This window comes from Dendropsophus ebraccatus, chromosome 5 (assembly GCF_027789765.1).
Source record: "Dendropsophus ebraccatus isolate aDenEbr1 chromosome 5, aDenEbr1.pat, whole genome shotgun sequence".
Lineage (NCBI taxonomy): Eukaryota > Metazoa > Chordata > Amphibia > Anura > Hylidae > Dendropsophus > Dendropsophus ebraccatus.
Genome location: NC_091458.1, coordinates 151,179,638 through 151,201,737, shown reverse-complemented (window position 1 = coordinate 151,201,737; position 22,100 = coordinate 151,179,638). Strand labels below are relative to the sequence as shown.

Here is a 22,100-nt window from a genome sequence, read left to right as displayed (position 1 = left end):
TTGTAATGAATGGGAATGATGGTTAATAAATATTGATCTGCCATCTACCATCACATTCTGTGTTGACTGATGGAGAGAGGACGATGGTATTATGAGATATTATGTTCACACAACATAAAATACTGTCAAAATACGGCCGTATTTTCAATAAAATAAAATTTGTTAGTTAGTGTGAAATTGGCCGGCAGTGCTCAGACTGCATAGAATATCGTCCGTAATTGATGACTGTCCAAATACTGAACAGGCTCCATTTACCACCTGTTTTTGCGAAATACGCACCTGGCCGTATTTTTTTTATTATCAGTTTATCACTCAAAATTGGGACCGTATTTAGCTTTTATTTTACTATGTATGAACATTCCCTTACTATAATAAGCAGTGGAGGGGAACATGAAGAAATCTTTTTACTTTGCTGCTTAATGTTCACTCAATATGAGCAGAATCTAAAATGTAAATTGGACGTGACTAAATCTACACCCTATCCCCCCAAATTTAGTGAGGGGCATCCAATGTTTATTTCTTCTTGAATTGTTGGGATAGTAAAGGGGAACTCCAGCAATCCCATAAAGAAATAAAGCTCACAAAAAGCATATAAAGCACTGATTGTTTGACACCTTTCCCACTTGTCTACGCTGCCCCATCTACATAGATAGATTAGAGAGAGAGATAAAACAACAGTGTCTCCTTTCCCCTATACTACTCAGGAGAGGCTGTTGTTTCCCAGGTAATCACTGTGTGATGTCAGTGGTGGGCAGGGTTACAGCTTGCCTGGCAACAAAAGAGACAAAGACCATGTGGTCTCAGGAGGAAGGGGGAGGACAGAGAAGGGGGAGGACAGACACAAGCTTAGATTATGGGTGGGGATTGAACAGGGTTACATCTTTCTTAACTGGCGTTCCCCTTTAACTAGTCATGATCTGTACCCGATCCACAGTCTGACTCCAAACACACCAGTTATATTGGAATGACACCCTTTAAGCAGTTCCTATATTTGGAGTCATCCCCCTGTTATTTTGCTAAGCCTCCATCTTTTTATTTATTTATTTTTTTACTAATGGGACTCTGGAATTAACCAAGATCCTATCCAAACTGCATACTGTAGATGAGGGTATATACCTCTCCATTGTGTTCACTGTCAGGTGTCCTTCAATTCTGTAGGTATAAATTGTCCGTTCTTAGAGATGAGTGCAGCTGGAGCATGCTCATTTGATTAGCGGTGGCTGAAGGAGTTAGATGCCGCCCTAGGGAGTCCTGGAAAACGATAACACAGCCTATAGACTATGGGTTCTATTCCACGGGCGGATGGGGGCCCGATCAATAATGTAAACGAGCGCCGATCTACTAGATTGGCACTCGTTTACTGGGCCTATTCCACGGCCCGATAATCGTTTAGCGAGGGCTGCAGGGACGTCGTTACCAATGTCCTTGCAGCCCTTGTTTAAACACCATACATTACCTAAGCAAGGTCTTCTCCTGCGCTCCTTCCTCCTCCCGGTCCTGCGCGCAGCAGCAACTTAGTTGCAGCCTGGCTGAGCTGACAGACCGCTCAGCCAATCACTGGCCGTGGCGGTCCCAGCCATTGATTGGCTGAGCGGTCTGTCAGCTAAGACAGGCCGCACCGAAGCTGCTGCTGCATGCGGGATCGGGAGGAAGAAGGAGCGCGGGAGAAGCCCTTCAACTTGCTTAGGTAATGTACGGTGTTTGTGAGATCGTCGGTCGCCCGATGATTTTAAGTTTGAACCTTAATAAACGATTAGCCGATGACACAAACATCTGCTGATCGTTGTCTCTATTCCACGGAGTAATAATCGTCCGAATCGGGCCGATTCAGCCGATTATCGCTCCGTGGAATAGGCCTCTAAGGCTTTACCCATGTTTTCCAGGACTCCCTAGGGCTGCATCCAACTTCTTCAGATGCTGAACAATCGGACTCGAGCATGCTCACGTTGCGCTCATCTCTATTCTTTATCTGAGTGATATGATGACCGTTTTCATGTCATCTTGTAGAAAAGTCCTTCATCATCTATAGGACAGTCTATGTGCGTCTTATGTTACTGACTGGTGCAGGTATAAAACCTTCAGATAGTCGTGATTTTATGATTTTTTTCCGTAGCCTTCCACCATCTCTCGTTTTAATGTGGATCCTCCGATTAAAGTGTATCTATCACTCCAGGACGTGAAATCTTTTCGCTTTCACGGATTACTTTTCCCCACTGGGATTTATTCTTGGTTTCCAAGAGATCTCCCTCACTTCCAAGCCCTCGCCATTACAAAGTCCCGCGGGGTTATTTCCTATGTTTCAGTTCCTTCTCTGTAGGTTTGGACTCCCCCGCAGAGTGTCCATTCCCTGTGCTGTTCAGGAAGATCTTATCCATGCCTTTTAGAGACTCGAGTAGGTAGTTCTGGAAGGCGGTGAGCGCGGCACATATGGCCGGGCCGCCGAAGCCGTGAGTGATTAGGCTGAAGTGAGTCAAGCAGCTCTGGACTCCGGGCTCCAGGATGAGCGATGGGTGGCTGTTTCCCAACGGAGAACGATCCTGGGCCAATAAGTCCGAAAATTCCTTGCAAATTTGCCTAAAATACGTAAAACTCAGAATTAGAAAATAGCATGTTATCAGTGTTAACACATATATTGGTGAATATGAGAATCAATTTAAAGGGGTACTCCGAGGAAGAAATTTTTCTTTCAAATCAACTGGTGTCAGAATGTTATATAGGTTTGTAAATTACTTCTATTTAAAAATCTCTAGTCTTCCAGTACTTATTAGCTGCTGTATGTCCTGCAGGAAGTGGCGTATTCTTTCCAGTCTGACACAGTGCTCTCTGCTGCCTCCTCTGTCCGTGCCAGGAACTGTCCAAAGCAGTAGCAAATCCCCATAGAAAACCTCTCCTGGACAGTTCCAGACATGGACAGAGGTGGCAGCAGAGAGCACTGTGTCAGACTGGAAAGAATACACCACTTCCTGCAGGACATACAGCAGCTGATAAGTAGTGGAAGACTGGAGAATTTTAAATAGAAGTAAATTACAATTCTGTATAACTTTTTAGAACCAGTTGATTTGAAAACTTTTAAGAACCCCTTTAATGTCACCCAAATCCCTAAACTTGTACTTTGTTCAGAAAGCTTTTTTTTTTTACTTTTTATGTAACACTCAGCAGGCTGGAAGTTATTTTTTTCAGCTCCATGTTCTCTGGTGTTCTTGGGAAGGGGTGACATGTAGTCAGGAATCAGAAAAATGATACAAACCACTAATCCCCGAATAAATTGGTTACTTCCTATTGCTGCCTTTGTGTCTCACCAAACAATCCTAAACATGCAAAACTCAGACTGTGAGGTCACATGACCAGACAGCGGGGCCAAGAGCCTGGGGGGGCTCCAGCATTTAACCCATTCTGGCTATTGATTGGCATTGCCGAGGACCGAGGACCTTACAGATTGATGATAATAATAATGATAATAATAACAATAATAATAATAATGGATCTGCAAAAATTCAGGATGCTCTCATAGACTCCTATGGGACAATCTGTGGCGCAATTACGGTCCGTACTAAAGCTTGCTGGTAATTTTTTGGGATGCAATTTTTGCAGATGACTGATCAGTGTAAATATACGGACAGCGTGAACAGCCCAATTTAAATCAATGGGCGCTAAACTTGTCCCTAAGTGTGGATCTGGAATTACGGACAAAATTACAGAACGTGTGAGTGTTGCCTTAGGTTTTTTCTTTGTTTTTTTTTCCATCCGTTTTATGTAAATAGAGGATGAAAAAACAGACGCATTTGGGTGCATCCGTTTTAATCTGTTTTAACATTGACTTGCAATATATAAAAACGTACACAAAAACGTGGTTGACCATGTTTTGTGTAGAGAAAAAAAAACGGATACGTTTTGATGCATTTTTTTTATCCTTTTTTTATGGAAGTTAACAGAAAAAAAACGCTCATAAATGCATCAGGTTTTTGTTTTTTTTTTTGCATAAAACTTTTTGCATAAAACGGATGTAAAAAATGGACTGCAAAAAGGCAAAGTAAGGGCCAGTTCACATGGAGTAAAATCGTCGGAATCGCCTGCCTCAGTGTGACACTGTTTCTCTATGGGAGGGTTCGTGGGCCTCTGCCATTGTCACCCTCCGCTCAAAGAATTGACATGTCAATTCATTAAGCGGACAGCCACAGAGAGCGGAGGCCCACGAGCCCTCCCATAGAGAAACAGTGTCACACTGAGGCGGGTGATTCCGACGATTTTACTCCATGTGAACTGGCCCTTAACCTTGCCCTAGGCATAAAGGTTTGAACAGAAACTCAGGCCCAGATGATATGACTGACAATATATATAGATGAAACGTTTCATCCTACGGTGATTCTTGATGTATCTATGAACCTGTACGTGGTAATAAAACGTAACCCTTACTTGGTAGCGAGAAGCATGTTTTTCCGCGTGTGGAGCTCAGTGGGATCGGAGTGTTGTCGGCACAGGTATTCAGCTGCAGCTTTGGCTGGGAACTCCGTCTCACAAACATAGCCGAAATCCCTGGCTAGATGGACCGCCTCGCCTGTACATGAGAAGAGGGCGGTCAGTATCACAATGCAGATGCTACCACTATGTCTATTCTTATTCTATGCGATTCTATTTTACATTGGCTGTGGTCATTTCCATTACCTTATATAACCCCACACAGACCACCACTACTACCACAAAAAACAACAACTGTGATCTGTATGAATGTTGTCTCTGTATTTTCCTACAATATGTCTTCCATATAATAAATTAGCCAAAATGTAAACAATTCTGTGGAATATTTTAATATTTCTCTGATAAGAAGTGTTGAGCGAACGTGCTGAGCTGTTGAGATTTGGCAACGTTCTCCGAAATGGAACGTTCAGCATTTGACACCGTTGTGGGGACAAATTTCAAGGAGAAATCCGGCAAAAATTTTTATTAAAGTATTGTATTGCCCCCCAAAAGTTATACAAATTTCCAATATACACTTATTACGGGAAATGCTTATTAAGTGCTTTTTTTTCTGCACTTACTACTGCATCAAGGCTTCACTTCCTGGATAACATGGTGATGTCACTTCCTGGATAACATGGTGATGTCACTTCCTGGATAACATGGTGATGTCACTTCCTGGATAACATGGTGATGTCACTTCCTGGATAACATGGTGATGTCACTTCCTGGATAACATGGTGATGTCATTTCCTGGATAACATGGTGATGTCACTTCCTGGATAACATGGTGATGTCACTTCCTGGATAACATGGTGATTTCACTTCATGGATAACATGGTGATGTCACTTCATGGATAACATGGTGATGCCACGACCCGACTCCCAGAGCTGTGCGGGCTGTGGCTGCTGGAGAGGATGATGGCAGAGGGATGATCAGTGTCCCTCCAGTGCCCTGTGTCCCTCAGTGTCCCCCTGCCATCATCCTCTCCAGCAGCCACAGCCCGCACAGCTCTCGGAGTCGGGTCGTGACATCACCATGTTATCCAGGAAGTGAAATCACCATTTTATCCAGGAAGGGACATCACCATGTTATCCAGGAAGTGACATCACATGTTATTTAGGAAGTGACATCACCATGTTATCCAGGAAGTGACATCACCATGTTATCCAGGAAGTGAAGCCTTGATGACTAGTAAGTGCAGGGAAAAAAGCACTTTATAAGCATTTGCCGTGATAAGTGTATATTGGTAACTTGTATAACTTTGTATACAATACTTTAATAAAAATTTTTGCCGTACTTCTACTTTAATGCTGCCCTTGGGAGTCCTGGAAAACCTGGATACACCCAAAGACCATAGCCAGGTTTTTCCTAAGCATCCAATTTCTTCAGCCACCAGTTATCAAATGCCGGGTGTTTTGGTTCTAAGAATGTAGCTGCATCTGAACAGTTCGGCAAGACCGCTCAACAATACTGATAAATCCCCAACCTTAGCTAATTCATTACAGTTATCTTAATAGAGGAAACTTTCCAGGAAAGTCTGCTTGTCTTTGGTGACTCTAAATAACATCATCACCACATTATTAGCCCTCACAGACAATGTGTCAACCACTTAAAAGGAACCGGTCCCTAAGACACTGTGATCTAATCTATCACCATCATATTATAGAGCAGGAAGAGCTGAGCAGATTGATATATATCTTTGTAGGAAAAGATTCATTATAACTTGTAATATGTTGATTGAAATCCCTGATCATTCTGGGATAAGGAGTCCAGTGGGCGGGGTCACTCAATGCACTGGACTCCTTAGCATGGAAACATCAGACAATTTAGTAAATTTATAGAAAATCTTTTCCCATAAAGATATATATCAATCCGCTCAGCTCCTTCAGCTCTATAACATGATGCTGATAGCTTAGGTGGAATTTTCATGGTGACGAGTTCCTTTTATGTTTATTGTACTAGTGTCTTGTCTTACATTGTGTATTTTAAAACCTTAACTTCTTAGAAATAAAATAAAGTCGCCATCATCAATGGTGAAGGCATGATACAAGGATCTACAGAGGTTCCACCAATCCTCCTTCACATACGGAGCACTGCATGGGTATAATTCTCACTTTTAGCCTCTATGTCTCCTTATTCCTCACAAACCAACAACAACACATGATGAAAAGTAATTCTGCATATTAGCCCAAGGCACTGTGATTTGCATAGCAATGGAATGAAGGAGAGGACATATTCTGCTGTTGATTAGGAGACTGGTGTCATCCACTGAGCAGCTTTCATATTCCGCCCAGGGTGCCACAATGATAGATTAACACTACACTGTCTATCTTCATACACTGCTTCCTCTCTATCTTCTCACATAGTTCTGGGAGGGTTCAGTTAAAAAGTAAGTGATCAACACTGAATAAAGTATCCCATCACCGAGAACTAGGAAATAGCAAAGAAATCAGCTTTTGTAATTCGAGTTTGCTAAGAAACTTTAAAGGGGTACTCCGGTAAAGTTTTTTTTTTTTTTTTTTTATTGTTAATCAATCAACTGGTGTCAGAAAGTTATACAGATTTGTAATTTACTTCTATTTAAAAATCTCCAGTCTTCCAGTACTTATCAGCTGCTGTATGTCCTGCAGGAAGAGGTGTATTCTCTCCAATCTGATACAGTGCTCTTTACTGCCACCTCTGTCCATGTCAGGAACTGCCCAGAGCAGCAGCAAATCCCCATAGAAAACCTCTCCTGCTCTAGACAGTTCCTGACATGGACAGAGGTGGAAGCAGAGAGTACTGTGTCAGACTGGAAAGAATACACCACTTCCGACAGGACATACAGCAGTTGATAGGTACTGGAAGACTGGAGATTTTTAAATAGCAGTAAATTACAAATCTGTATAACTTTCTGACACCAGTTGATTTGAAAGATTTTGCTTTAATATGGTCATCAATCAGCTTAGAAGTTGGCATAGGGGAAGAATATATATATATATATATATATATATATATATATATATATATATATATATATACTGGTGCTATAATGGATCCATAGGTTTCTTACCTTCCACCAGAGATGTCAGTAAAGTCACATTGGCAGCTTTACGCCTTCCTGCCGGTAGATTCAAACCGATTTTTTCCAACCTCTCACGCAGACAACGGCCGCCGTTCTTTGATTTTGCCCTACAAAAAAATACATGGACTTGTTAACAACTCGAAAAATCTGGCAGTAAATCTCAGTTTACAACTAAATAGTTATTGTCAAGGATCACACGTCTTTTTTTTCTTTCATTCCTTTTTGTTTTGTTTCAGAAACAGGGCGACATCTGTCCATATGTTGGATCTGGTATTATAGCTACATATATATATATATATATATATATATATATATATATATATATATAGGAAGGTCACATCATAGACTGTGTACCAAGAGGAGGCAGAGCACCCGCTGGGCTCACCAGGTGCTGGGCTCTGCACACCTCTTCTATCGATGGCAGCTCATAGCTGGTGTAGATTTCTGGGGCTGCCGCATGACTGTTTTTAGGCCTCATTGGTACATAAACAAATCTGTTATGATCATTGCATACATCAGATATATGAACAATATTAAAGGGGTATTCCGCTCAAACATAACTTTACATATGTTGCTGCCCATGGTGAGACTAACATTTCCTTCCATACTTGTTATTATCTATTCAGTCTCCTTCCCCCAGTTCCGAGCTGCTGCTGCTTTCTGCAGAAAACAGAAAAATCTGTTTGTGAGCCTCTCTCCATCTCCCCCTACTTCCCCCTCCCTGTAAACTAGTCCCTATCTGCAAATTTGCAGCAATGGGAGGGTTAATCAAAGTGAGTTCATCAGCAACTTGACCTCAGATTAATCCTCCCAGCATTACAAAGAAGCTACAAAGTTGCAGATATTGCCGGCCAGGGACTTGTTTTCGTGTGTAGACTGGGAAGGGAGAGGGGACAGAGAGAAAAACTCACACACAGATAGTGTCTTCAGTAGAAAGCAGCAGCCCAGAACTGGGGGAAGGAGACTGAATAGATAATAACAAGTATGGAAGGAATCCTTAGTCTCACCATGGGCAGCAACATAGCAAAAGTTATGTTTGAGCGGAATACTCCTTTAAATACTATTTTATTATGAAACGTAACCAAAGAGTCACATTGTAGGTGAGTGATTCTCACTGACCTCCTTAGTACTCCTCCAAGCAGAGATGCATTAAGACACTCCGGAGGCGACAGACGTCTCTGGACCTCACCCACTGTCACCTTGTATTTGGAAGTGGAACTAAGCAGAGACAACCGTCCAGGAACAGAACAGAAGACTTCATTGGGATTGGATACGCCGCCTATTAGGCCTTCTTTATTCACAGTAAGAGAGGACATCATGCTGCTGTTCTTGGATGGCATCGGAACTGGGGGGCAACAAACAATATCGTGAATACAGGGTCAGAAATTAGACACACTATAATATATATATATATATATATATATATATATATATATATGGACAGTATAAGGGAGATTTATTAAACATGGTGTAAAGTGAAACTGTCTCAGTTGCCCCTAGCAACCAATCAGATTTCACCTTTCATTTTTCAAAGAGTCTATGAGGTATGAAAGGTGGAATCTGATTGGTTGCTAGGGGCAACTGAGCCAGTTTCACTATACACCATGTTTGATAAATCTCCCCCTTCATAACCCTATTACACATACTGTCCACCTACTTTTGGATCACCCTGTATATATTATTATTATAATCATCATCATCATCATCATCTACCAGATGTAGATGTCTATATTGGATTGGATTACTGAATAAAAACCTGTTTTATTCTGCAATTCCTAGAATGGATTGCTCCTGAGTTTAGCGATACTTTGCATAGATCTGAGTCTTTGTGACCATAGGAATACAGTATATACCATACACAACATATAGGCTGTAGGGCCCTTTAAGAAAACAGTTTAACCCATGATTCACCCCATCCCTTCTGGAATTGGGTAGGGAGAACCTGTGCAGGATTCCACTCTCGGATGAACTGCACTGTTAGGCCTTATTCACACATACACGCAATTCCGGTTGAATATATATCCCGTTGGTTTCTATGTGTCTATTCACACACACACCAATTTTGCGGATCTGTGATGTCCTAGTGGGGACCATAACTGCATCAGTGAAACACACATAAAAGTGTACGGGATCCGTATTATTTGCAGACGTTACGGACCTTACCAATGTAATTACCTCAGTAATGCCAGCAATAAATACAGATCCACAGTTCTAGGCGGTCTCATTATTTTGACCATTCTTTTTTTTTTACAAGTACTTTCAACTTTTACACATCCGCAAAAAATACAGAGGATACGGATAACACTACAGATTCACTAATGATTAGTTTTTCTGGATTGCGCTACAGGAAATTGCAGATATACTGATATTGCGGACCGCATAAATATAGTGACGTGTGAATGAGGCCTTATAGAATGTTAGCTAACAAAGGGTTACTGTTATTACCATGTTATTGTACCATGTGGTCTGTGCTGACCTATAGGAGATACTCTTTCTTCCTCCTCCTATCCCTGCTCTTTACACACACACAGCCCCGGGAAAGTAGTTAGTTAGCCCCCTGTGGGAGGAAATCAGTTCATTTGAGTGTGTTAGTGGGGTGTTGAGACACACGTGTATGAAGCAACCAGAGACACTCAGTTCTTTAAGTGTATCTCCTGTATCTACTATGCAGTGCTAGGCACAACAAGAGGGAGAAAGTCGGGGATAAACCCAGTCCACACCGAGAACCACTCTACAAAGTGCAGAGCAGTATTCTAATATACAGAGAAAATAGCCTGGATAGAACAAAGCTACCAGAAGGTCTACGTATTCTACCTCGCAGTGCAAGTAACCCCGGGAAGTCTCAGACACTTTGCTTCACCCAGGACGAGTACCTCGACACTGTAGGGCAGAAGGTGGTCAGACATTAGTCTAAACATGGGTCCAAGTATCTCTCACTCTCAAGTATCTCTCAAAAGTTCCGGCAGAGCACAATACTAGTTGGGAGTTGGGACTCCCTTGACAAACTCCTCTCCTCTACGCTGCTCCACTCTACTCTCAACTCTACAAGAACGGCTACAACTACCTCTACTATATTCCATACTTTCAAGTATCTTCGCAGCACTAACCAAGTTAAGCACTCATGTCTGTATAAAGATTATCTATTTGCTGCCAAAGTGTTTTATATTATCCAGAGACTGCACAATAAAGCTGTTCTATTTCTATCACTGGGACTCAGTCATCCTTTCCTCTGCACCAGCACCTATAACCACTAGCCATACACCTTGGGTTATTTCTTCCCTATCTGTGGGTGGCGGTACCGATAATCCGGGTGGGTCAATTGCCACTCAGGACTACCGTGACAAGAGCCCAAAGGACCCATCACAGCCCGGCAGGTCACCGACCATTTGGGGAACACTACAGACCGGCCACACTAAAGCAGGTACCAAAATCACACCTGTGTGCTGGACTAGCACTGGCGTTATGACACTACTATCATTGGCCGAGTACTGCAGTGACATACTACCAACCAAAACCAAACAACAAAAACACCACATATCCACTTACTGGCTATAACGGTACAAAGCACCAGGCGGCTCTCGGCTGTATTATATCTACTTACTGACTATAACGGTACAAAGCACCAGGCGGCTCTCGGCTGTATTATATCTACTTACTGACTATAACGGTACACAGCACCAGGCGGCTCTCGGCTGTATTATATCTACTTACTGACTATAACGGTACAAAGCACCAGGCGGCTCTCGGCTGTATTATATCTACTTACTGACTATAACGGTACACAGCACCAGGCGGCTCTCGGCTGTATTATATTCACTTACTGACTATATCAGTATATCCACTGACTGACTATAACGGTACACAGCACCAGGCGGCTCTCGGCTGTATTATATCTACTTACTGACTATATCAGTATATCTACTTACTGACTATAACGGTACACAGCACCAGGCGGCTCTCGGCTGTATTATATCTACTTACTAACTATAACGGTACACAGCACCAGGCGGCGCTCGGCTGTATTATATTCACTTACTGACTATATCAGTATATCCACTGACTGACTATAACGGTACACAGCACCAGGCGGCTCTCGGCTGTATTATATCTACTTACTGACTATAACGGTACACAGCACCAGGCGGCTCTCGGCTGTATTATATCTACTTACTGACTATAACGGTACACAGCACCAGGCGGCTCTCGGCTGTATTATATCTACTTACTAACTATAACGGTACACAGCACCAGGCGGCGCTCGGCTGTATTATATTCACTTACTGACTATATCAGTATATCCACTGACTGACTATAACGGTACACAGCACCAGGCGGCTCTCGGCTGTATTATATCTACTTACTGACTATAACGGTACACAGCACCAGGCGGCTCTCGGCTGTATTATATCTACTTACTAACTATAACGGTACACAGCACCAGGCAGCGCTCGGCTGTATTATATTCACTTACTGACTATAACGGTACACAGCACCAGGCGGCTCTCGGCTGTTCTGCAATTACATGATTCCCTGCCCGCCATCCCTGTACATCTGCTTACTCCCCATTGCATATGTTTTTTGCATGTTTTGAATCCTTGACTTTCCTTCCCTCGTTGCTCCTCAGTCTGGCGACACATTGGGCAATGCATAGAAATGTTATTGAAGAAATAAGGACAATTCCTTTAATTATTTTTTGGGGGGTTTGTGGCCATGTTTCCACAATGTCTTTTTTTTTTTTTGGCTGTTTGAGTCCAAATAACGTTCATTATTAAATATAAAGTGGTACCTTGGTTTAAGAGTAACTTGGTTTAAGAGCATTTTGGTTTAAGAGCTTAGAGTTTTTCAAAATTGTGACTTGGTTTAAGAGCATTGCTTTGGTTTAAGAGCTCCCTGTACTGGGTGGGAGGGGGAGTGGGAGAGGGGCATGGTCTGCACAGCGGGGTCTACAGCCCTGTACTCTGACCCAGGACGTCTCCCTCACCTTCAAAATCATAGCAGATCCACTTCAGGCTGGGGCTTGCATCAGGGGACAGGACTGTGGGGGTAATCTCTCCATAGCTGTAACCCCACTCTCCCCAGACAGAGAGTGCTGCATGTATGTGCCCACATCTGCCCTGCTCATTCCTTCCTACTCCCTGCAGTCTCTGTCTGCCCTTGTGTTTCCCATCCTCTCCATTACTGTACAGTAACTTATAATATCACAGATTCTGCTGTTTCTGAAAGTTTGTTTCATCTGTTTTCCATGATCTGATCATATTCAGGCACATGTATCCACCACTTTTTTACTGTCACACTACTCAATGAATTTTTTTGTTTACTTAAAGGGGTACTCTAGAGGGAAAAAACAGATCAACTGGTGTCAGAAAGTTATATATATTTGTACATTATTTCTATTTCTAAAAAATCTCTAGTCTTCCAGTACTTATCAGCTGCTGTATTTCCTGCAGGATCTGGTGTATTCTTTCCAGTCTGACACAGTGCTCTCTACTGTCACCTCTGTCCATGTCAGGAACTGTCGGGAGCAGGAGAGGTTTTCTATGAGGATTTGCTGCTGCTCTGGACAGTTCCTAACATGGGCAGAGGTGGCAGCAGAGAGCACTGTGTCAGACTGGAGAGAATACACCCCTTCATGCAGGACATACAGCAGCTGATAAGTACTGGGAGACTTGAGATGTTTAAGTAGAAGTAAATTACAAATCTATCTTACTTTCGATCTGAAATTTCTTTGTACTCCTTTAATAGAATACATCATAGTTATCACATCGTAGTTTATAGTGGCTGTAACAAACAAGCACCATGTCAGGAAACATTAGTTTTCTGGTAGCTATCAACTTTTGGACCCAACTAAAATATATAGCTGGGGTGGGGAAGCTTCTGGTTGGAGAGGCATGATGGGAATTGTAGTTTTGCAACAGCGAGAGGGCGGAAGGTTCCCCATCCCTGCTATATAGGCTTGATGATTATTAGTCTATTATTGTTACAGACACGGACACAACAAAGTGCTCTGCCGCTTCCTGTAATGAATGATGTCACACAGACAGGTGAGCAGGGATGATGCAAGAACAATAGGACAATGGGTAAGCCAGCAAGGTAATTGTCACTGACAATTATAGGGGCCGGGATCTATTCACTACGGGCAAACAGGCAGCAGCAGGAAAGAAACACACTTCCCCAGAAAGAAGGAAGAACGGCTTACATACTGTACCAGCTATGTCATGTCTGGGCCATTCCTAATCTTAATAAGTCATTATTTAAAGGGGTACTCCAGTGAAAATCTTTTTCTTTCAAATCTACGGTATCAGAAAGATATATAGATATGTAATTTATTCCTACTTAAAAAATCTCCAGTCTTCCAGTACTTATCAGCTGCTGTATGTCCTGCAGGAATTGGTGTATATTTTTCCAGTCTGACACAGTGCTCTCTGCTGCCACCTCTGTCCATGTCAGGAACTGTCCAGAGCAGGAGAGGTTTTCTATGAGGATTTGTTGCTGATCTGGACAGTTCCTGACATGGACAGAGGTGGCAGCAGAGAGCACTGTGTCAGACTGGAAAGAATACACCACTTCCTGCAGGGCATACAGCAGTTGATAAGTACTGGAAGACTGTAGATTTTAGATAGAAGTAAATTATAAATCTATATAACTTTCTGACGCCAGCTGATTTGAAGGAAAAATATTTTTTTTGCCAGATCTCCCCTTTAAGGAGCAGTCTGAGATTTGGACAGGGCCTCAATGAGTCGGCATTTGTAGACATGAAGTCACATGGTTGCAGCATCCAATTGCTGCTGGCCACAGTGGCGCTTTATTAGTAGTGATGCAATATCCAAAGTGCTGAAGGCTGATGGCAAGTGCAGATTCAAGAGCTGTGTGGGCACTGGGCCCGTTCTCAGTGTACAGAGATGGGCTGGTGCAAGAACAGCGCCAAAGGTCAGAACCTAGCGGAGTTTCACAAAATCACCAGGATCCCCGCGACGACGATCGGTTAATGTAAAAAAAAAAAATTTGATCAACCTAATGATACATTCGCTTTAACTTGACAAGTTTGTACAGGTTAATAGGTCAAGTAAAGTGTACCGGCTAAGGCTGGGTTCACACTACATTTTTGTAATCCGTTTTTTTTCCTCCATTTAAAAAAAAATGGATGTTTTTGTGTTTTGATCAGTTTTTCCATTGACTTCCATTCTAAAAAAAAAAAAAAAAAGACGGATCAAAAGACATCATTTTTTTAACGCACACAAAATTTAGGTTGACAAGGTCTTTGCGTACGTTAAAAATATGGATGCGTTTTGGTCAGTTTTTTTCTATAATGGAGGTCAATGGTAAAATGGATCAAAATACGAATGCATCAGTTTTTCCAACTGCTAAAACGTGGTGTGGCCCTGGCCTTAGCATATTAAACAATCCCCCGAAGCTCTAAGCAAAGGGGGACATGACTTTGAGAGGGGGTAACCTATAGCCCCAGCAGTCTTGTCTGTATAATGCTATACATTTAAACACAGGTGGTTCTGCTTTAAGAGGGAAGAGTATATGCCTAGTGTATTGGTATGAGCAGGGTGAGGTTTAGGAATAGATATTACTTCCTCTCTTTCACTAGAAGATCTGGAGGAAAACATTTCCCTCCCGCCCTCCCTTTTTCATCTTTACTTTAAAACTAATTTTCTATTGTAAGTGTAATAATGCATGTATTGTAAATATTATGTTTGTGTATGGTAACATATGCAGTGACAAAATTGATTTTTATTTTCATTTGATTAGTTACAGTTTGGCATTACGTCTCTAAGCCCAAGGGAAGGGCAATCCTTCAGCCATGGTTCCCTAGGGGTTTCCTCCACAGGGGTTTTTTCCTCTCCTGAGTGCTGGAGGATGACAAGGTTTCGCCTTGTTTTGCACAATTTTCATAGTTTTGCCTGGACTGTTTAGTTTTAAGTTATATGTTCATGGCATTGAATTGAGTATGCGAAAATGTGTAAAAGATTTAAAAAAATAAATAAATAAAATATGCATCGTTAGTCCTGTGATTTAAATAAAGCTTTGGCCATCTTAACATCAAAAAGTGTGTTTTGAGCCTTCATTTCATAGTCTGTATTTATTGTTGTTGGAGTGTTTTTAAGGGAAAGGGTCCATCCCATATCCAAAAGTCAAGCTATTTTGAGTTTTGAGGGGAAACACTCTTTACCGTGCTGACTTAGGTTGGGTTCACATTTACTCGGCTACATTTCCCCTCCGGAGCTTTGTTACTGGATCTTTGAGCTGATCCCATTCATTGGAATAGGACATTTCAAAGGATGCAGCGCTTCAGTTAGGCCCCGTTCCCACTGAGCAAAGGTAGCGGAATTCCGCGACCGAATTGTCCGCCGTGGAATGCCGTTAGCCTACCGCTCATAATGGGAGTCTATGGGAGGCGCGCGCTCCTGCTCTGTACACGCTGAAGAATGAACATGTTCATTCTTCAGCGCGTACAGAGCAGGAGCGGGAGCGGGAGGCTAACGGCATTCCGTGGCGGACAATTCCGTCGCGGAATTCCGCAACCTTTGCTCAGTGCGAACAGGGCCTTAAGGGGTTCTACTATCCGGCATTGATGGTTAATGGAAAAAAAAACATAGAACGCCTGATGACAACGAATGCATTTTTGCCTCAGTTGTCATCAAAAGAAGGAGGCCAGACCGCCTTTGGGTTCTTAAAATTAACAGACCGGTGCCGATGCGGGGGAGTTGCCATGTTCTGCCATCTGCCATGCCCAGGCTGACGCACCGGATATCATGAACTGTGCCATTGAAGTCTATAGGATCAGTTTGCAACTGATAGATATATGTAAAAAGGGCATCCTAGCTATAAAACATAAATGAGCAATTCTGAATTCTAATATAACGGTGACATTACCCATACATTCTGTATTGTGCAGTTACTGTAGCTATACAGGGCGCTATGTACCTTCAGCTATTACAGTCACACTATAGCATATTCTACACACAGGAGAGTAGGAGCAGGCAGATCCATTACATCAGGTGCTAGGTGCGCTGCTTTAATTGATAGATCTTGGTCCCAGGAGCTTCTGCAATGTGAGAAATACCTCCCCTCCTCTCTCCTCCACTATCTCCAGTGCTACATCTGTCATGGGAGGCACTCCGACTAACAAGAGCCACCATGGGGCCAGAGAGAAGAAGGAAATGCAGGCATTAGGATAGAATGTAGGAATGAGAGAGAGAGATAACCTTCACCTCCACTAAGCAGAAGAATGCTGGGATGGTGACAGCCAGCTAGCTCTCTATTATGGAGGGAACCTTATTCTGTAATACACAGGGGGGGATAGATGGCTGCCAGGGGAGAGGGGACTGTGGAGAGACCCTGGCACATCTGCTTAATGTTATATGACTTGGTTTGTGCTTTATGTGTGGATTTTACAGCATAATACATGTATATGGAAATATGGAAGAAGCACATGTTTATGTAAAAAAAATTATAGATAGATAGATGGATAGATAAATAAATAATGTATTTTACATTGCAGTCTACAGAAGAAAAAAAAGCTGGGGAAGAAAATATTTAAAATAAACTGGTGCTATATAGATGTGTAATTTTATTATTTAAAAACCTCCAGTCTTCCAGTACTTATCAGCTGCTGTATGTCCTGCAGGAAGTGGTGTATTCTCTCCATTCTGACACGGTGCTCTCTGCTGCCACCTCTGTCTGTGTCAGGAACTGTCCAGAGCAGCAGCAAATCCCCTTAGAAAACCTTTCTTGCTCTGGACAGTTCCTGACATGGACAGAGGTGGCAGCAGAGAGCGCTGTGTCAGACTGGAAAGAATACACCACTTCCTGCAGAACATACAGCAGATGATAAGTACTGGAAGACTGAAATTTTTTTAAATAGAAATAGAAGTCATTTACAATGTATAACTTTCAAACACCAGTTGATCAGTAACAAAACTAATGAAAGCTGGAGTGCCCCTTTAACATGCAACCCATCTACCAAAAGATAAAGTGTACATAGAGTTCTCCATGGGCGGTCTTGTCGTCCAACTCCTTGAAATTTCGTAAAATGGGTCACCCAACCATAATAACCAGCAGTATGTTATAGGAATCAATTAGAAAAATACTAAATGTAAAGGACAAAGAAAACTTGGTGCTATCCTTATAGAAAGATAGTGTCATTGCAGTAAACTGGGCCTGAATCTCAGGATCGATCCTATGGGGGAGATTTATCAATCATGGTGTAAAGTGAAACTGTCTCAGTTGCCCCTAGCAACCAATCAGATTCCACCTTTCATTTTCCAAAGAGTCTGTGAGGAATGAAAGGTGGAATCTGATTGGTTGCTAGGGGCAACATGGATACAGCCATAGGCCATAGTCTGGATACATACTAACCCGGGCTCCCTAGGGCTGTATCCTACTTCTTCAGCCACCGCTAATCATATGGAGAAGGACTGGACTCGAGCTGCCGGAGCTGCGCTCATCTCTACTTATAGTCCTATAAATCCCCCAAAGATTGTAGAAGCTTTGTAGTTACATAAAAAAAACTATAGGAAAGAACTTTCTCCTCCTAGATAAATAAACCGCTAATAGATCCCATGGAATGAATAGTTCAGTTTAACACTTTCATTGCTAGGCCAAACCCAAAAGCACCCCTGAAGAAGAACAGAATGACAGGCACCAATGGCCAGACCACCATTCTGGATCCCATTACAATGCATGGCCACAGACCAGTTCACCCCCTCTACCCTGGCCACAGACCAGTTCACCCCCTCTTCCCTGGCCACAGACCAGTTCACCCCCTTTTTCCTGGCCACAGACCAGCTCACCCCTTCTTCCCTGACCACAGACCAGCTCACCCCTTCTTCCCTGACCACAGACCAGCTCACCCCTTCTTCCCTGACCACAGACCAGCTCACCCCCTCTTCCTTGGCCACAGACCAGTTCACCCCCTCTTCCCTGACCACAGACCAGCTCACCCCCTCTTCCCTGGCTACAGACCACTTCCCCCCCTCTTCCTTGGCCACAGACCAGTTCACCCCCTCTTCCCTGGCCACAGACCAGTTCACCCCCTCTTCCCTGTGACATCCCCAGTAACTGTAGTGGGGTACTGCTGTGTATAACCAGTGCAAGCAGATCCATGAATAATTGCATCCCATGCATCCACAGACACAAGCTTGGTCAGACTAGGGAGCTAATAATTCTATCAGTATCAGAAGTGCCTGATGTCTGCCCAGTGCAGGAACCCTCCTCCGCTCCTGATAATTACTTCCAGATCCATAAAGCAATTAAACACTTTATAAAGGAAGCTTAAAGTCTCCCAAATATATACACAGCTTGCAAAATGCTGTCTATCTGGCTCCATTTAAAATGCATTTGCCTGGTTACAGTCATGTACTTTTACCGAGGAGACTCAGGAGGTCCCCTTTTAACTTTTAAACAAGAATCTATAGAATCTCTACATCTTTATATTGATATAAATACAGTAAGGGGGGAAAAAGTAAAAGTAAAAAAAAAGTAAAAAAATTAAATAAATAAAAATAAATGAATAAATAAATATACAAAGCAGGATACACACACACATATATATATATATATATATATATATATATACACACACACAGTGATACCTTGGTTTAAGAGTAACTTGGTTTAAGAGCATCGCTTTGGTTTAAGAGCTCCCTGAACTGGGTGGGAGCGCGAGTGGGGGAGGGACATGGCCTGCATAGCGGGGTCTACAGCACTGTACTCTGACCGAGGAAGTCTCCTTCACCTTCTAAATCATAGCAGATCCACTTCAGACTGGGGCTTACATCAGGGGACAGGACTGTGGAGGTAATCTTTTCATAGCTGTAACCCCTCTCTCCCTGGACAAAGAGCGCTGCATTTATGTACCCACATCTGCCCTGCTCATTCCTTCATGGTCCCTGCAGTCTCTGTCAGTCCTTGTTCTTCCCATCCTCTCCATTCCTGCTATAATGTGCCTGCACTCACACTCAGCTATACACACTGCTGCTATAATGTGCCTGCACTTACACTCAGTTATACACACTGCTGCTATAATGTGCCTGCACTTACACTCAGTTATACACACTGTTGCTATAATGTGCCTGCACTCACACTCAGCTATACACACTGTTTCTATAATGTACCTGCACTCACACTCAGCTATACACACTGCTGCTATAATGTGCCTACTCTTACACTCAGCTATACAGACTGCTGCTATAATGTGCCTACTCTTACACTCAGCTATACATTGCTGCTATAATGTGCCTGCACTTACACTCAGCTATACACTGCTGTATAGAAAGAAAAGTTTCTGTCACTGCCCTCCGGCACAGCTCTGAGACTCTCACTTCTTGATTGGTCCATGCTGAGTACAACCCCTTCCCCATTGCTGTCATGTGACCTCTGACAGCAGCCCTGCTTCTGCCTGCTATTCTTGCCTGTTGTACTACACTACTGCACTATGGGGATCTGCAGTTCCATCCTGTATCTACAAACTGCTGCTGTGTTATCAGGGTTATGCAGTTACTATACATTATACTCCACACGCTGATTGCTATACTGTACAGTAACTTATATATCACATATTCAGCTGTTTCTGAATGTTTGTTTCATCTGTTCTACATGTTATTCAGAATAAAAAATTATTATTTTGGGGTGTGGAACCAAATGTCTGCATATCAGTGATTTCTCATGGGAAAATTTGCTTTGGTTTAAGAGTGGATTTGGATTACAAGCGTGGCCCCGGAACGAATTATGCTCGTAATCCAAGGCACCACTATATATATATATATATATATATATATATATATATATATGTATTCATGCACACACAATGGGAACCTATTAGCATGGGATACAAGCAGCTATAATATATATTTTTATATATATATATATATATATATATATATATATATATACATACATACACACACAATGGGAGCCTATCAGCATGGGATACAAGTAGCTATAGTATATATATACACATGTACACACAATAGGCACCTATTGGTATGGGATATGGGATACAAGCAGCTCCAATATATATATATATATATACACACACACACAATGGGAACCTATCAGCATGGGATACAAGTAGCTATAGTATATATATATATATATATATATATATATATATATATATATATATATATACACATGCACACACAATGGGCACCTATTAGCGTGGGATACAAGCGGCTATAGAATACATACTTGATTTGCTTACATTTTACTACCTATAATAACCAAAAAACCCACCACAGCAAATCGGCCCTAACCATTGTGCGGCTGGGCCGGCTTTGGCAGATGTTCGTCAATGAACCTGTAAACATATGTGGTTCGTGTTACGTGAGCCAAGAATGATTTTAAAATTGTTTTTGGCTCACACCACTAAAATCCAACCTATTAACTAGACTTGCAAGTTTCCTGGCACAAAGCAGAGCTAAAAGGCGGTGGTTGTGGAGCCCGGGCCGCCTGCTCTGCGTCACTACCTATAATCTATACATAGATAGACAGGTATAATGTACAGGTATCAGTGCAGGAAGCGGTATTATGTAGATGCATTAGTGCAGGTAGCAGTATTATATAGATGCATTAGTGCAAGTAGTGGTATTATGTAGAAGCATTAGTGCAGGTAGCAGTATTATGTAGATGCATTAGTGCAGGTAGCAGTGTTATGTAGATGCATTAGTGCAGGTAGCCGTATTATGTAGATGCATTAGTGCAGGTAGCAGTGTTATGTAGATGCATTAGTGCAGGTAGCCGTATTATGTAGATGCATTAGTGCCGGTAGCAGTGTTATGTAGATGCATTAGTGCAGGTAGCAGTGTTATGTAGATGCATTAGTGCAGGTAATGGTATGTATATGCATTAGTGCAGGTAGCGGTATTATGTAGTGCAGGTAGTGGTATTATGTATATACATTAGTGCAGGTAGCGGTATTGTGTTGATGCATTAGTGCAGGTAGCGGTATTATGTAGTGCAGGTAGTGGTATTATGTATATGCATTAGTGCAGGTAGCAGTATTATGTAGTGCAGGTAGCAGTATTATGTTGATGCATTAGTGCAGGTAGCGGTATTATGTAGAAGCATTAGTGCAGGGAGCGGTATTATTTATATGCATTAGTGCAGGTAGCAGTATTATGTAGATGCATTAGTGCAGGTAGCAGTGTTATGTATATGCATTAGTGCAGGGAGCAGTATTATGTATATGCATTAGTGCAGTTAGCAGTGTTATGTATATGCATTAGTGCAGGGAGCTGTATTATGTTGATGCATTAGTGCAGGTAGCGGTATTATGTAGAAGCATTAGTGCAGGGAGCGGTATTATTTATATGCATTAGTGCAGGTAGCAGTATTATGTAGATGCATTAGTGCAGGTAGCAGTGTTATGTATATGCATTAGTGCAGGGAGCGGTATTATGTATATGCATTAGTGCAGGTAGCAGTATTATGTAGATGCATTAGTGCAGCTAGCAGTGTTATGTATATGCATTAGTGCAGGGAGCTGTATTATGTTGATGCATTAGTGCAGGTAGCGGTATTATGTAGAAGCGTTAGTGCAGGTAGCGGTATTATGTAGATGCATTAGTG

At 42.3% G+C, this 22,100-nt stretch overlaps 1 protein-coding gene across 1 annotated transcript in view; it reads right to left on the bottom strand.

The window, feature by feature from the left end:
* Window positions 1-1,623: 1,623 nt before the first annotated feature.
* The window catches only part of TFAP2E (transcription factor AP-2 epsilon), a 31,183-nt gene continuing 10,706 nt past the window's right edge, over window positions 1,624-22,100 (bottom strand). The window contains exons 4-7 of the mRNA XM_069972643.1: window positions 8,643-8,868; window positions 7,512-7,630; window positions 4,414-4,555; window positions 1,624-2,574 (exon numbers count right to left, since the gene is read on the bottom strand). Coding sequence (XP_069828744.1) covers window positions 2,286-2,574; window positions 4,414-4,555; window positions 7,512-7,630; window positions 8,643-8,868 — 776 coding nt within the window. The 3' untranslated portion in view covers window positions 1,624-2,285. The remainder of the gene's footprint in view (window positions 2,575-4,413; window positions 4,556-7,511; window positions 7,631-8,642; window positions 8,869-22,100) is intronic.